The sequence below is a fragment of the Lissotriton helveticus genome, chromosome 12, assembly GCF_964261635.1.
Source record: "Lissotriton helveticus chromosome 12, aLisHel1.1, whole genome shotgun sequence".
Taxonomy (NCBI): Eukaryota; Metazoa; Chordata; class Amphibia; order Caudata; family Salamandridae; genus Lissotriton; species Lissotriton helveticus.
Genome location: NC_136073.1, coordinates 915,707,008 through 915,723,197, shown reverse-complemented (window position 1 = coordinate 915,723,197; position 16,190 = coordinate 915,707,008). Strand labels below are relative to the sequence as shown.

At 50.1% G+C, this 16,190-nt stretch overlaps 2 protein-coding genes across 3 annotated transcripts in view; both read left to right on the top strand.

Moving 5' to 3' along the window:
- LOC144798233 (uncharacterized) overlaps positions 1 to 3,250 on the top strand; it is a 197,805-nt gene extending 194,555 nt beyond the window's left edge. The window contains exon 15 of the mRNA XM_078668982.1: positions 2,972 to 3,250. Within this exon, the coding sequence (XP_078525108.1) occupies positions 2,972 to 3,250 (279 nt within the window). The remainder of the gene's footprint in view (positions 1 to 2,971) is intronic.
- Positions 3,251 to 12,382: 9,132 nt separating this feature from the next.
- Positions 12,383 to 16,190, top strand: part of LOC144798318 (uncharacterized) — a 28,575-nt gene continuing 24,767 nt past the window's right edge. Inside the window, exon 1 of one of the 2 annotated variants that reach the window (XM_078669130.1) lies at positions 12,383 to 12,470. The gene's annotated coding sequence lies outside the window, so the exon portion shown is untranslated. Of the gene's footprint in view, positions 12,471 to 15,615; positions 15,797 to 16,190 lie in introns of those variants that run through there. The other variant, XM_078669131.1, reaches the window with a different exon arrangement.

The following is a 16,190-nucleotide window of genomic DNA, read 5'->3' as shown; positions in this document are numbered from 1 at the left end:
GGTCCCGGTCATGTGTGGGCTCTGTTTATGTTAGGTCTCTGCAGAGGTCCTGGGTATGTGTGGGCTCTGTTTATGTTAGGTCTCTCCAGAGGTCCGGGTCATGTGTGGGCTCTGTTTATGTTAGGTCTCTCCAGAGGTCCGGGACATGTGTGGGCTCTGTTTATGTTAGGTCTCTCCAGAGGTCCGGGACATGTGTGGGCTCTGTTTATGTTAGGTCTCTCCAGAGGTCCGGGACATGTGTGGGCTCTGTTTATGTTAGGTCTCTCCAGAGGTCCGGGACATGTGTGGGCTCTGTTTATGTTAGGTCTCTCCAGAGGTCCGGTCATGTGTGGGCTCTGTTTATGTTAGGTCTCTGCAGAGGTCCGGGACATGTGTGGGCTCTGTTTATGTTAGGTCTCTGCAGAGGTCCGGGACATGTGTGGGCTCTGTTTATGTTAGGTCTCTGCAGAGGTGCGGGACATGTGTTGGCTCTGTTTATGTTAGGTCTCTCCAGAGGTCCGGGACATGTGTGGGCTCTGTTTATGTTCGGTTTCTCCAGAGGTCCGGGACATGTGTGGGCTCTGTTTATGTTAGGTCTCTCCAGAGGTCCGGGACATGTGTGGGCTCTGTTTATGTTAGGTCTCTCCAGAGGTCCGGGACATGTGTGGGCTCTGTTTATGTTAGGTCTCTGCAGAGGTCCGGGACATGTGTGGGCTCTGTTTATGTTAGGTCTCTCCAGAGGTCCGGGACATGTGTGGGCTCTGTTTATGTTAGGTCTCTGCAGAGGTCCGGGACATGTGTGGGCTCTGTTTATGTTAGGTCTCTCCAGAGGTCGGGGTCATGTGTGGGCTCTGTGTATGTTCGGTCTCTCCAGAGGTCCCGGTCATGTGTGGGCTCTGTTTATGTTAGGTCTCTGCAGAGGTCCAGGACATGTGTGGGCTCTGTTTATGTTAGGTCTCTGCAGAGGTGCGGGACATGTGTGGGCTCTGTTTATGTTAGGTCTCTGCAGAGGTGCGGGACATGTGTCGGCTCTGTTTATGTTAGGTCTCTCCAGAGGTCCGGGACATGTGTGGGCTCTGTTTATGTTCGGTTTCTCCAGAGGTCCGGGACATGTGTGGGCTCTGTTTATGTTAGGTCTCTCCAGAGGTCCGGGACATGTGTGGGCTCTGTTTATGTTAGGTCTCTCCAGAGGTCCGGGACATGTGTGGGCTCTGTTTATGTTAGGTCTCTGCAGAGGTCCGGGACATGTGTGGGCTCTGTTTATGTTAGGTCTCTCCAGAGGTCCGGGACATGTGTGGGCTCTGTTTATGTTAGGTCTCTGCAGAGGTCCGGGACATGTGTGGGCTCTGTTTATGTTAGGTCTCTCCAGAGGTCGGGGTCATGTGTGGGCTCTGTTTATGTTCGGTCTCTCCAGAGGTCCCGGTCATGTGTGGGCTCTGTTTATGTTCGGTCTCTCCAGAGGTCCGGGACATGCGTGGGCTCTGTTTATGTTAGGTCTCTGCAGAGGTCCGGACATGTGTGGGCTCTGTTTATGTTAGGTCTCTCCAGAGGTCCGGGACATGTGTGGGCTCTGTTTATGTTAGGTCTCTCCAGAGGTCCGGGACATGTGTGGGCTCTGTTTATGTTAGGTCTCTCCAGAGGTCCGGGACATGTGTGGGCTCTCTTTATGTTAGGTCTCTCCAGAGGTCCGGGACATGTGTGGGCTCTGTTTATGTTAGGTCTCTGCAGAGGTCCGGGACATGTATGGGCTCTGTTTATGTTCGGTCTTTCCAGAGGTCCTGGGTATGTGTGGGCTCTGTTTATGTTCGGTTTCTCCAGAGGTCCGGGACATGTATGGGCTCTGTTTATGTTCGGTCTCTCCAGAGGTCCGGGACATGTGTGGGCTCTGTTTATGTTCGGTCTCTCCAGAGGTCCCCGTCATGTGTGGGCTCTGTTTATGTTCGGTCTCTCCAGAGGTCCTGGGTATGTGTGGGCTCTGTTTATGTTCGGTCTCTCCAGAGGTCTGGTCATGTGTGGGCTCTGTTTATGTTCGGTCTCTCCAGAGGTCCTGGGTATGTGTGGGCTCTGTTTATGTTCGGTCTCTCCAGAGGTCTGGTCATGTGTGGGCTCTGTTTATGTTAGGTCTCTCCAGAGGTCTGGTCATGTGTGGGCTCTGTTTATGTTAGGTCTCTGCAGAGGTCCGGTCATGTGTGGGCTCTGTTTATGTTAGGTCTCTCCAGAGGTCCGGTCATGTGTGGGCTCTGTTTATGTTAGGTCTCTCCAGAGGTCCGGGGCATGTGTGGGCTCTGTTTATGTTAGGTCTCTCCAGAGGTCCGGGTATGTGTGGGCTCTGTTTATGTTAGGTCTCTCCAGAGGTCCGGGACATGTGTGAGCTCTGTTTATGTTAGGTCTCTCCAGAGGTCCGGGACATGTGTGGGCTCTGTTTATGTTAGGTCTCTCCAGAGGTCCGGGACATGTGTGGGCTCTGTTTATGTTAGGTCTCTCCAGAGGTCCGGTCATGTGTGGGCTCTGTTTATGTTAGGTCTCTCCAGAGGTCCGGTCATGTGTGGGCTCTGTTTATGTTAGGTCTCTCCAGAGGTCCGGGACATGTGTGGGCTCTGTTTATGTTAGGTCTCTCCAGAGGTCCGGGACATGTGTGGGCTCTGTTTATGTTCGGTCTCTGCAGAGGTCCTGGGTATGTGTGGGCTGACTCTGAATGAACCATGCCACTGTGTTCTGAGTCCAGCCAAGGAGGGCGAGGGAGCTCTGGATGCACCCAGCTCCTTTGCACAGGGGAACTCATCAACACTAATGCAGAAAATCGCCACATCCTCTGAAAACAATTAACTGATAGAACCCCACAGTGACATGAATTATCAATACACGGGACAGAAACACAAATGCACAGCTGGCTCTGAATAGGTCTTAATTAGATAGCATAACATTTAATTTCAGAACCATAGAATTATAAATATACATAAGTTGACCTTTACTTTCTTACTGCTATCCGTAGGATGACAAGGAGCCAGCTGTGTGCATTGAGGAGAAAGCAGAGCTGACCCCAGAGGCCTCCAGACCAGCGGAGGAAGCTGTGGTTCTTGTGAGCAAAGGAGACCAAGTACTTGAAGAAGACGTGCGCACAGTCACCTCCTTCAGCCTCAGCAGTCTTAGGCCCAGCAACTTCATGAACGCCATCAGAACACTGCTGAGGCGCATCAGCGTAAGAGATTGGATAGCCAACAGGGCCATTTGCTGGCCACATGGTGGGATTCGCCGAGTAAGCCCCATGTAACTTCACTTTTCACAAATGCCTAGGGGGGATGCTCAGCTCACTGCTCCCAGCAAATAATCCCTTATGTGCCTTACAAAAGATAAAACAAGTCTAAAAGTGCAACATGCCTAAGTGTCAGCCTTGAAAATTAGAGGAAGAAATGGCTAAACTGCTGCAGTCACGCACAGACGTTCAGTGCATTCGTTCAGTACAAAGAGTTTCCTATTCCTTCTTTGATTCATGTTTGAGTTCTGGCTTGTTTTTTGCTCCCAGTATACTGTTCTGTGCCGCAGGAGAAAGTAGCTCACTCACTGAAGAGCTCCTTGTGTTGCCGCCAGACAATGTCTTTCTGTTGTAGGTCAGACACGTGTGCTGAGCAAGAGGATATTGAAGAAATTTATATATATATATGTACGTGGCACACCACAAATATTAAATGGAGGTTTTACACAAATGTAAAATGTGTGGGTCTATGGTTGTGACATATCTTGAACGAATTACACAATAATTTGCTTGTACAATTTATTTTCTGCTGCAGGACCCTTCACTGAGTCAGATGTATCCGTCACCGCTCTCTGGTCAAGTTCTGTTCAGTTTATTTGTGTCATGCGCATGTCACCCGGGAGGGGATCCTGGCATCAAAGAAGGGTGGAGCTGCCCTAAATGGAGCCTATTGGAATAGCCTGCTTTTCAGTTTGTTGTGGAATTTTGTGACTGAGCTCGTGGCTCTGAAGTGGAAGGGGAGGTAATTCCAGACTTTAGTGGCAATTAGGAAAAGGTGCAAACCCCGGCTTTGGCTCGTCAGATGTGGGGGTCGTGGGCAGGGATGAGGATACTGAGCCATGGTGCAAGGGTGTCTGCGTTGTCTGAAGCATGGGTTTTGTACTAGAAGGGTTTGCTTCCACTACAAGATCAATGTTTAAAGGCTTGTCTCTCTTTGTATGTTGACTGTACAATGCAGCACACATGCAAAGTGTGAAAAACAAGGTGAAAGGAAAGCATTTCTCCTTGTGCCTGCCTCAAGAAGCATTTTGGTGCAAATCCGTGAGTACACTTCCTTGGAGAAGGGATTAGCGTCAAAACCGATGGGTGGTTGTATGAGAACACCCATAGACCAACGATGGAACACTGCCCTGGAGCAAATGAATGCAAGAGGGTGCACTGCGCAACTTTGCTTTATTTTCAGTTACTAACCAACACTAATCACGATTTGAGTTGGATACTAAATCCCACCTGAACACTTGGCATCAGGTTTCCATCAGAAAAGTAACTCAAACCCAAATGCAAACCGACACACAGAGGGGCAGATTTACAAGCCCCTTGCATCACATTTACGCTGCTGTTGCGTCGTGACGCCCCGGCGGTGTAAAAAATGCGGCAAATTTACTATGTGACGCATCTAGGGAGATGTGTCACGTTGTAAAGCCCTGCATGACATTATACCTGCGTCAGGTATAATGTATGCAGGGTAGGCGTTCCCACGCAGGAAAGCCTCGTAAAAGTGATGCAGTGAAATCTACAAGATTTTACTGCGTGACTTTTAGGATGCCACTGCGCCAAAACCTTACGCCTGCTTGAAGCAGGAGTAAGGAGTGAAGCAGTATATTGCAAATATGGCACAAAACGCATTGCTGAAGTTGCGTCATGCTAGCGGCACAACTCCAGCAATGCGTGACTTTTTCACCAACAGATGCGTCAGAATTTCGGACTTATCTGTCAATCCTTGCGTCATAGTGCGCCGTATTGTAAATACGGCGCATCTATTGCAGCGCAAGGGTTTTTCACTCCGGCGCAGGGAAACTGACACATCTATACAGATGCGTCAGTTTCTTGTAAATCTGCCCCAGAGTTTGTAAATCTGGTCCCACGTTCGGGTCCCCGGGCTAAGTTCACTTTACACTCAGCTGGGATTTTAGATTGAAGGGTAGATTTGTTAACTCTTCGAGCATCTCAGAGCAGCAACCAAATGTGCTGTGCTGCATTACTTGAACGGGACAGAGCAGACCAGCACCATACATACTAAGATATGACACTGTTTCCCTCTCTCACTACACTGGCACGCATTTGGCTGCCTTCCACCACAGTGCAATGGTTCATGCGTTCTATTAATTTGTACTGGAAGGAGACCCTTCCAGTATATAAACTATTGTTTAATATGTGTTCTACTTTGTGTGTGTGGGTAACAGGTCGAATCACATATGTAAAGTTGTAAAAATGAGGAAGGTTTTGAAACTTGCTCCACTGATATGCCTGCCTCCAGGCTGCTTAGGTTTTTTGGGCATAAACTCCTGTCTTCGAATGTTAGTGGGTATGGACTTGCATAAAAACCCATGAGGGGTTGCATGGGAATGCTCCCTTTGTTGCTCGAATATGAAATTACCTTGGAAAAAAAAAGACAACAGGCGTTTGGCAAAACAGGAACGTTTGGTTTAATTAAACGATTCAGCCAGTATTACAGTTAAAGAAGCAGGTCTGAAGACTGTCTCAAAGTACAATCTATCTCAGCAAGGTTTTATATATTTCTTTGGCATCATTAAATGCTTCAGTCGATCCTTTTTTGGTAAAGAATGAGGGCCTTGTCTTTGGAGTCATAAATAAGGCCCCTGATAAAGAAATGCAGGTTTGCCTCGTATGTCCTTGCACACAATGGGGGCCAGTGGCTAGTGTGTCCAGATGTCCGGTAGGTATCAGGGGTGAATGATCACTGCATTCATTGTATGTGCTGTGCTCTGATTTGCAATGTGTTCCTAACTTCATGTGGCATCTGACTTTATGGTGTTTTTGGGAATGTGCACACCCCTTTGGCCATGTGTGCTTTATTGAGACCAATCTCCCTGGACCAGTGTGGTATCGCTGCGCCTATCTGTGGGATAGATCGGAGTTTCCTCTTCATGCGTTTATCTGCCAGCTACATGCCACCCAACCTGTGATTTGTTAATCAGTAACCTTCAATTAATCAATCAGGGGTTTGTAGAGCGTGCTACTCACCCATGAGGGTCTAATGGTGCTGGGGGGTTGAGCGGCTCAGGATCTGTAGAAGAGCCAGGTCTTAAGGTTCTTCCTGAATGCGTGCAGGGTCGGGGAGCGTCTGATGTTCACATGGAGCTTGTTCCAGGTCTTGGCTGCGATGTAGAAGAAGGCTCTCCCACCGGTTCTGTTTCTGTGGATGCGGGGGAACTCTGCCAGGGCGAGGTCGGCGGAGCGGAGGTTCCTCTTGGGTACATGGAAGGATACTCTCTTGTTGAGGTATTTAGGTCCAATGTTGTTGAGGGATTTGTAGGTGTGGGTGAAGAGTTTGAAGGTGATCCTCTTTTCGACGGGGAGCCAGAGGAGGCCTCGTAGGTGTTGGGTCATGTTCTTGTGATGCGGTGTTCCGAGGATGAGTCTGGCTGCGGCGTTCTGGATGGTTTGGAGTTTGTGTAGAAGAGTTCTGTTGATTCCGGCGTAGAGGGCGTTGCTGTAGTACAGCCTGCTTATTATGAGCGAGTGGGTGACGGTCCTTCTGCAGTCGCGGGGGATCCATTTGAAGGTCTTACGGAGGATGCGGAGGCAGTTGAAGCTAGTGGAAGCGACAGTATTGATCTGGCGGTTCATGGAGAGGGAGGAGTCAAGGATGATGCTGAGGTTCAGAGCGTAGGCCTAGGTTTCAGAGCCTGCCTGACCACATATTTCTGAGTCTGGGATGACAATGAGTTCTTGACGGTGAAATCGATAAAAGAAATGTTATTTTGTTCTTACATATGAATGTACCATTATTATCAGACTTTTTCAAAATTAACATTCCCTCCTCTAGTTGAATTTTCAACTACACTATCCAACCCATACTTCATGACAGTCACATTGTTGGGGATTTGTTGTTCTTCAGTTTTGACCAATGCTACTTTCCTAGTTACTTGCATGCTACTCTATTTGAGAACTGTGTTTTTACAGCAGGAAACAGCCAAATTGCATGAAACTACACAAAAACAAAAGCAATAAGAAAAGGCACAGCGATAATGTGCACAGTCCGGACAGCCACTAGGGGATCCAGGAGAACCAGTTTGTGAACCATCACTGCTCAGGGGGCACCTCCCTCTTCATGCATGTCTCTTTCTAAGTGATGCAGTGCTTAGATGGCAAGAGTCCGAGTCCCATTGTCCATATCTTTGCCTGGGATAAATGTGCAGCAGGACGCACCGATCTTGGCACACACCCCTTCCTTCATTGGAGTAATTTAGTCCAATGTTGCATTACCATGAGGCGGATGGCTCTCAATTCTTCCTTGATTGAATTAAGTTATCTGCAACCAGCAAGCATTCTCTTTCGTCTGTAAGGTGCAGAAGGGTATGGGCCCTACTAGTGATACTTGTGCAACAGAGAACAGTCTTAATGTGTCTGGAATGTCCTTGTACTGAGCCCCGCCAAAATAATCAGCAGTTCTTTTTTCACGAGCCTGATGCAACAGAATCGTCTTCTTCCTTAGTGGGTGTTAATACAATCTGACAGTTCTTCTTTGGGAATGACCAGGGTCGGGTGTGTATGATGACGAGGGATCAGAGGCAAGCTGAGTGTAGGCAAGCTGACCGCACTGCCAGACGTTATCCATTAGCGAGGAGGTGCTCCATTGCATATCCGGAATGTGTACATTTGCGCCACAATTTCTGTACGATTAGGAGTTGCCCCTTCCCTTTTCGCCACGTATATCCACCCTTCTTGGTATCCCAGATTTCTTGACATAGGGTAGCGACTCATTACCCTTCGTATCATCGAGATGGATGGCCCAACACTGTAACTCCATGTCTGGGATCCATTTGTTATTAAAGACGACTACCCCGGACACGCTAAGGGCCACCCTAGTACCACAGATAGCAGGAGCAGACATGTTCATGCCTCTGGTTCAGTGGCTTTGCTAACTCCAAGAATCTCTTCTCTGGGAAGTCTTGGGGCCAAACAGTACCCTCCCTTGTGGTGTCCCTCATGTGCATCCTATCTAGCTCAGTTTTAATGTCACTAAACTCAGTGAAAAGGTACAGTGTTGTTGGATTGGTCTTGTATCGGGTCAGATTCACTACTACTCTGTGAGGTTCAACCTTGTTGGGTTGTAATTTGGCCCTAATCCTACGTAGATATAGTAGAAGGCATTTTGCTTGTTAGGGGGCTATCTCTTGGGATAGGTAAATCCTATCTGTGCCTACTGCATGCGGTATCAGCCAACAGACGTAACATGACCTGGCTTATGTCTTGGAAACCACAACGGTCATGTGCTGATAACATGTTGTGTAAGAAGGCGCTGTGTAATGCATGTGAGATACTAGTGTTGGCTTTGGTGTAAATGTAAGTGATATGGGAGAGGTCCCTACACAAGTGCAGTAAAAGTTCCTGGGTGGACTCCATCTGACCAGGCAGGTCTTTGGTGATGAACGGAGGCAGCAACACCCACAGTAAACAGAGGGTACATAGAAGTGCAACAATACATAAACTATTTAACATTGCAGGTCATGGGATGAATCCAGGGAAGGTGTCTCTAGTCTGCTGGTAACAGGGAGTTTCTTTCATTCAAAAAGTTAGACAAAAAGTCCACGGTATAGTTGGTAGTTCTAAGTTTGCACACAGTAGATCATGTCGGGGTGCTGATGTGGTTGCTGAAAAATGTGGTTCAGTTGGACATTTGATTGCCGACCTCTTGGATAAGAGCTACGCTCATGGGTTATTTAAAAAAAAAACCTGTGTATTATCGCAAGTGCTGTTATCAATCATTTACTTTTGGGTACTTCTCCTCTTCTTTAAGGGGTGTGTTTATCATACTTCATTCACACAATTTTAGTGAAGAAATTATCAACTTATAAAGCACTATCAAATGCCTGAGGGCGCCAAGGCGCTAAAGCAGTTACTCTGCCAGGAGGGCGGGAGCATTATCCCTCTACATGAAACAGTCACAAGGCAAAAAGCCAGGTATTCAAGGCCTTACGGAAAGGAAGGTGTGCCTCGAGACAAGAGATGGATTTGGGGAGAGTGTTCCAGAGTTTGGAGGCCGCAACAGCAAAGGCTCTTCCTCCCCATCTTGCCCTCCTAAACCTGGGGATAACCAGCCAATTGATATTGGCAGGGCGCAGCTGTCTAATGGGAGCGTAACATTGAAAGAGCAGCTTAATTCCCTCCGGTCCCAAGTTGTGAAGTGCCTTGTGAAAAATGCATAGGGCCTTAAACAAGCTTAGTTTCTCAGCTGGGAGCCAATTCAATTTCCAAATAGCAGCAGAGATCGAGTGAAATTTTGGAAAGTCCAAAACCAGTCTCGCTGCAGCCTTCTGGAGAAGTTGCATCTTATCAATGGAGGCCTTGTTGATGTCCAGGTCGTGTGTTACAGTAATCCATTCTGGAGAAAATGTGGGCCACAGCTGCTTGTTTGCTTACGGAGAGAGAGAGAAACTTAAATATCTTCCTGAGGGTCCTTATAGCCCGGAAACAGGATGAGATTGTATTATAATTAAGGCTCCCGGTTTTCCGTTTAAACGCATATTTGCATATAAATACAGACGGAAAATTATTTTTTTCGTCTGTATTTATAAATAGAAACGGAAAAATGGCAATAAACCTTTGCTGCTGAGTGCCAGGAGAAGACGAGCCTGTCCCAGTGCAGGACGGGGAGAGGGCTTCTCAAAGTTCAGCTGAACCCATAACAAAGGTGGACATTAAGGGGCCATCAAGCCCACTTTTGTTTAAGGATCCTGGCTGGAAGCTGTTGGGGGTGGGGGCCGGGGAGGAGGAAGACGCAGCCCTAGAAGCAATTGAGGGAAAATAAATGCGCACAGCTTGTCACTTCACAGGCACTTAAGAGAGGCCTGCATTTGACTTAATTCAGTCACTGGAGCAAAGAGATATAAACGCACTGTAGGAATGTTAGATGTGTTGTCTTATTCTAGTATTTAAACAAATAACAATTTTAATTCTGCTATTGGATTTATTTCTTTTACAGCGCTATAGCCCTACTCATCATAATGCAAGGTCTCAGAGCGCTTGAAAATAAATCATATGTGTGTAAATAAAATGTATATGATGTGTTGCATAAGACAGTAATGGTTACATTAGGACTGCAATTTACTAACTGCAAGTAACAAAAGGATAATTGTTAAAAGCAGTAACCCATTTACCATCTACATAAATCTATCTAAACCTATAATAACCAAGCGCACATTGCCTAGTAAAATAAATGTGGAAAAATACTAGCTGCATCTTTTGTTTTTGCTTGCGGCAAAATAAAAGTGGATAAATACAGAAAAAATTATCAAAAAATAAATATGGATAAATACAGACGGAAATGTTAAAAAAATAAATACCATGAAACTGGGAGCCCTAATTATAATTATTTATTTTTACTGAGTTTTATATAGCGCGAACTTGACCCGAATCAGGTACCAGAGCTCTTTACAAAGCACCAGTTGCATTACATGAGGACACATTCATTTCTGTTAGGCACGGGGAGATTAAGTAATTTGTCCAGAATCACAGGATGTTTTAGCGTTGTTACCAAGACTCAAACTCAGATCCCTAGGTCCGAGGTCGACTGCCCTAGCCGTTAGGCCAACTCCTCTCCCTTGACCTGAAAATTAAAAGACAGCTTGTTATCAACTAGGACACCAAGATTATTTGCTGAATCAATAGGGACAGGAACATTGTCCAAGCATTCCTGGCCACCATGAGTGGGTCCAGATAGACTGTTAGCTGCTGAAGGCGGTCAATCAGCCTTGTCAGAGATATGATGTCAAAGACCGCGGATATGTCCCAACAGATTCAGGACCGCAGTCTGCCCAGCATCAACCAAGGAACGGAGGTTAACTGCAGATATTAGTGCAGTCTAAGTCCTGTGCCAACTCCTAAATCCATACTGAGAGGAGGCAAGCAGATGCTGTTATTCCAAATACGTCATCAGCTGGGCATTTAGGTGTTTTTCCAAGATCTTGGTGGGAACAGGAAAAGGCCAGATTGTTTTTAAATTCAGATGGATCGAGGTTGTTGTTTTTTTAGCAGAGGTTTAACCACCGCTGTTTTCCAACTATGAGATTAGGATCCAGAGGAAATGGCCAGATTGAAAGTTGAGGTAAGGAGGAGAATAATGATGTCCCTTCCCAACCCCAACTTTATCAGATGCAGGGAGCAAGGTTCCAGAAGGGAGCCTAATTTTTATCCCTCGTAGAAGGTGGTCGGCCTGTTCATACGATAGAGAGATGAAAGCAGGCAAGCAGACATCCCTCTTCTCTGTCTGGGGAGGACTAAGGGCCGTGGAATTAATCTTTTGGGCAGAGATCAAGAGTTCAGAATTAAAACTGTCCAAAGAAAAGTAAATCTCAAGAATTTTGGGAGTGAAAATATTTAGCCATGCCGTGATAGAAATCCTGCGACTCTCGTCATATGATGGAGCAGGCGGTATGGATAATACATGGATCCGTTTAAATAGATCACTGGGGGACTTGAGTGATGCTATCTTCTGATTGCAGTGTGATGATGATTTCTCTGATTTAATGGGTGCTTTATACTCTGCCAACTTAGCCTGATGATTTTTTCTTTCAGTCGGGTCAAAGTGTTTATGCCACATGCGTTCTCGGTGGCGACAGGCGCGTCTGAGGGTTCTAAGCTTCTCCGAGTCCCAAGGAGCCGTGGGCTTTTTTCTAAGTACACAGAGTTTTTTACGGGGAGCAAGAAATCCACGTCAGCCGCGAGCCGGTGTGAGGCCTCTGTGGCCGCCAGGCCAGAGGAACGAGGCTCAGTCCAATGCTGGTTATTAAAGGCCCAAAGAAGTGACTCCTGCCTATTAGTCCCCTTGGGGGGCTTAAAGTATGGCTGGGAACGAAGGGAAGCAAGGAGAGCGGGAGGGTCAGAGCATGGAGGGGGCGGACGTCTGTCCATCTGTCCACCCTCAGGCGAGCATCACTAGAGAAAATGGCGTCAAGAATGTGTCCTTCCTCGTGGACGGGGGCTCTTGACCCCGGACAGACGGACGGGGGTCACTTCCTCCCAGACAGACAGCAGGAGCGCTGCTCGCGGACAGACGGACAGTGCTCTGGGGTCTCCCGCCGCCGCAGAGAGCCGCGAGGAGCCTCGCCGGCGGTGACCCGGAAGTAGAATCCACGACGCGGCGGAAGAGGCGGGTCTTGTCGAGTTCGCCTCCGGTCCTGGCGCTGCCGCCGCTGACCCGGAAGTGGAGCGCAGCTTCCGGAAAGGGCGGGCCCCCTGGAGGCCGCGGTATGCGTGAGCGTCGCGCGCAGAGGTGAGTGGAATGTCACGCGCTGCGCGTGTCCCGGGGGAGGGGCCCCTCGGCAGAGGGGCGCGTGCCCGCGGAGGGGGAGCCTGGGGGGTCGGGTAGCGCCTCCTGGGGGCCTAGCAGCGCTCTGAAGACTCGGGGGGCTATGCTCGGCGCTGAGACCCCCCCCCCATCCCCCACGTGATACTGACACCACCCGGTGAGGTAGAAAAACCCCCCACCCGTGATGCTGAGACACCCCCCCCCCCTGCTGGGGTGGGGGTTGGAGGGTGGGGGTTGGAGGGTGGGGGTGGGTCTCTCTTCGGCAGCTCACACCTGCCAGGGCTTCAGGTCGCCTCCTGTCACCCGCTCTTAGGAGTGACATTCACCAGCTCATGAGTGACACTCACTCGCGAGTAAAATCCAAGCATGAACAGTGGGTCAGCATTTAAATATCAGAAACTACACTCATTTCAGCAATCAGGAAGGCTTAGGATATTTTAAAAGTGCTGCTGCTGAGCACCATCGATGGAAGGGCCATGGTGGCACCACTGAGATGAGAGGGGCGTGCCCTTAAAGATGCCCAGCACCATCTATGGAAGGGCCATGGTGGCACCACTGAGATGAGAGGGGCGTGCCCTTAAAGATGCCCAGCACCATCGATGGAGGGACCATGAGGGCACCGCTGGGATGAGAGGGGCGTGCCCTTAAAGATGCCCAGCACCATCGATGGAGGGACCATGAGGGCACCGCTGGGATGAGAGGGGCGTGCCCTTAAAGATGCCCAGCACCATCGATGGAAGAACCATGAGGGCACCGCTGGGATGAGAGGGGCGTGCCCTTAAAGATGCCCAGCACCATCCATGGAAGAACCATGAGGGCACCGCTGGGATGAGAGGGGCGTGCCCTTAAAGATGCCCAGCACCATCCATGGAAGAACCATGAGGGCACCGCTGGGATGAGAGGGGCGTGCCCTTAAAGATGCCCAGCACCATCGTTGGAAGATCCATGAGGCCACCGCTGGGATGAGAGGGGCGTGCCCTTAAAGATGCCCAGCACCATCCATGGAAGAACCATGAGGGCACCGCTGGGATGAGGGGGGCGTGCCCTTAAAGATGCCCAGCACCATCTATGGAAGGACCATGAGGGCACCGCTGGGATGAGAGGGGCGTGCCCTTAAAGATGCCCAGCACCATCTATGGAAGGACCATGAGGGCACCGCTGGGATGAGAGGGGCGTGCCCTTAAAGATACCCAGCACCATCGATGGAAGAACCATGAGGGCACCACTGGGATGAGAGGGGCGTGCCCTTAAAGATGCCCAGCACCATCGATGGAAGAACCATGAGGGCACCGCTGGGATGAGAGGGGCGTGCCCTTAAAGATGCCCAGCACCATCGATGGAAGAACCATGAGGGCACCGCTGGGATGAGAGGGGCGTGCCCTTAAAGATGCCCAGCACCATCGATGGAAGAACCATGAGGGCACCGCTGGGATGAGAGGGGCGTGCCCTTAAAGATGCCCAGCACCATCGATGGAAGAACCATAAGGACACCGCTGGGATGAGAGGGGCGTGCCCATAAAGATGCCCAGCACCATCGATGGAAGAACCATGAGGGCACCGCTGGGATGAGAGGGGCGTGCCCTTAAAGATAACCAGCACCATCGATGGAAGAACCATGAGGGCACCGCTGGGATGAGAGGGGCGTGCCCTTAAAGATGCCCAGCACCATCGATGGAAGAACCATGAGGGCACCGCTGGGATGAGAGGGGCGTGCCCTTAAAGATAACCAGCACCATCGATGGAAGATCCATGAGGGCACCGCTGGGATGAGGGGCGTGCCCTTAAAGATGCCCAGCACCATCGATGGAAGATCCATGAGGGCACCGCTGGGATGAGAGGGGCGTGCCCTTAAAGATAACCAGCACCATCGATGGAAGAACCATGAGGGCACCGCTGGGATGAGAGGGGCGTGCCCTTAAAGATAACCAGCACCATCGATGGAAGAACCATGAGGGCACCGCTGGGATGAGAGGGGCGTGCCCTTAAAGATAACCAGCACCATCGATGGAAGAACCATGAGGGCACCGCTGGGATGAGAGGGGCGTGCCCTTAAAGATGCCCAGCACCATCGATGGAAGAACCATGAGGGCACCGCTGGGATGAGAGGGGCGTGCCCTTAAAGATAACCAGCACCATCGATGGAAGATCCATGAGGGCACCGCTGGGATGAGGGGCGTGCCCTTAAAGATGCCCAGCACCATCGTTGGAAGATCCATGAGGGCACCGCTGGGATGAGGGGCGTGCCCTTAAAGATAACCAGCACCATCGATGGAAGAACCATGAGGGCACCGCTGGGATGAGAGGGGCGTGCCCTTAAAGATAACCAGCACCATCGATGGAAGAACCATGAGGGCACCGCTGGGATGAGAGGGGCGTGCCCTTAAAGATAACCAGCACCATCGTTGGAAGATCCATGAGGGCACCGCTGGGATGAGGGGCGTGCCCTTAAAGATGCCCAGCACCATCGTTGGAAGATCCATGAGGGGCGTGCCCTTAAAGATGCCCAGCACCATCGATGGAAGGACCATGAGGGCACCGCTGGGATGAGAGGGGCGTGCCCTTAAAGATAACCAGCACCATCGATGGAAGAACCATGAGGGCACCGCTGGGATGAGAGGGGCGTGCCCTTAAAGATGCCCAGCACCATCGATGGAAGGGCCATGGTGGCACCGCTGAGATGAGAGGGGCGTGCCCTTAAAGATAACCAGCACCATCGATGGAAGAACCATGAGGGCACCGCTGGGATGAGAGGGGCGTGCCCTTAAAGATGCCCAGCACCATCGATAGAAGGACCATAAGGACACCGCTGGGATGAGAGGGGCGTGCCCTTAAAGATGCCCAGCACCATCGATGGAGGGACCATGAGGGCACCGCTGGGATGAGAGGGGCGTGCCCTTAAAGATGCCCAGCACCATCGATGGAAGGGCCATGGTGGCACCGCTGAGATGAGAGGGGCGTGCCCTTAAAGATGCCCAGCACCATCGTTGGAAGATCCATGAGGGCACCGCTGGGATGAGGGGCGTGCCCTTAAAGATGCCCAGCACCATCGTTGGAAGATCCATGAGGGGCGTGCCCTTAAAGATGCCCAGCACCATCGATGGAAGGACCATGAGGGCACCGCTGGGATGAGAGGGGCGTGCCCTTAAAGATGCCCAGCACCATCGATGGAAGATCCATGAGGCCACCGCTGGGATGAGAGGGGCGTGCCCTTAAAGATGCCCAGCACCATCGATGGAAGATCCAAAAGGGCACTGCTGGGATGAGAGGGGCGTGCCCTTAAAGATGCCTTTGTAAGTATGAATCAATTTCAGCCTGGGACTCTTGGACCGAACTGGTGGCGCACAAGGCACTGATTGCATACCCAATTACAACACAGAATAAGCCAAGCAGTGAGCGCTGTAACAGGCTCAGCACAGGGATGATCGACGCCATAAAACAGAGTATTTAAATTACCTAATTGAGTCTTTTGATAGTCTGGCTCTGGCAGAGCGAGCTACGGGTACCAGTTGGACACCGTTATGAGAGGCTGCAGACAGCCAAATTCTCTCCAGCAGCCACGTCCAGTCCAACCACATAACTTCACCAAACTCAGTTGTCAGGAGGTGCATGTTGCAGCATCTCTATGTGATTGTCACCATATTTGTCACCATATTTGTGCCTGTGATCAGCCTGTCATCAGCCTCT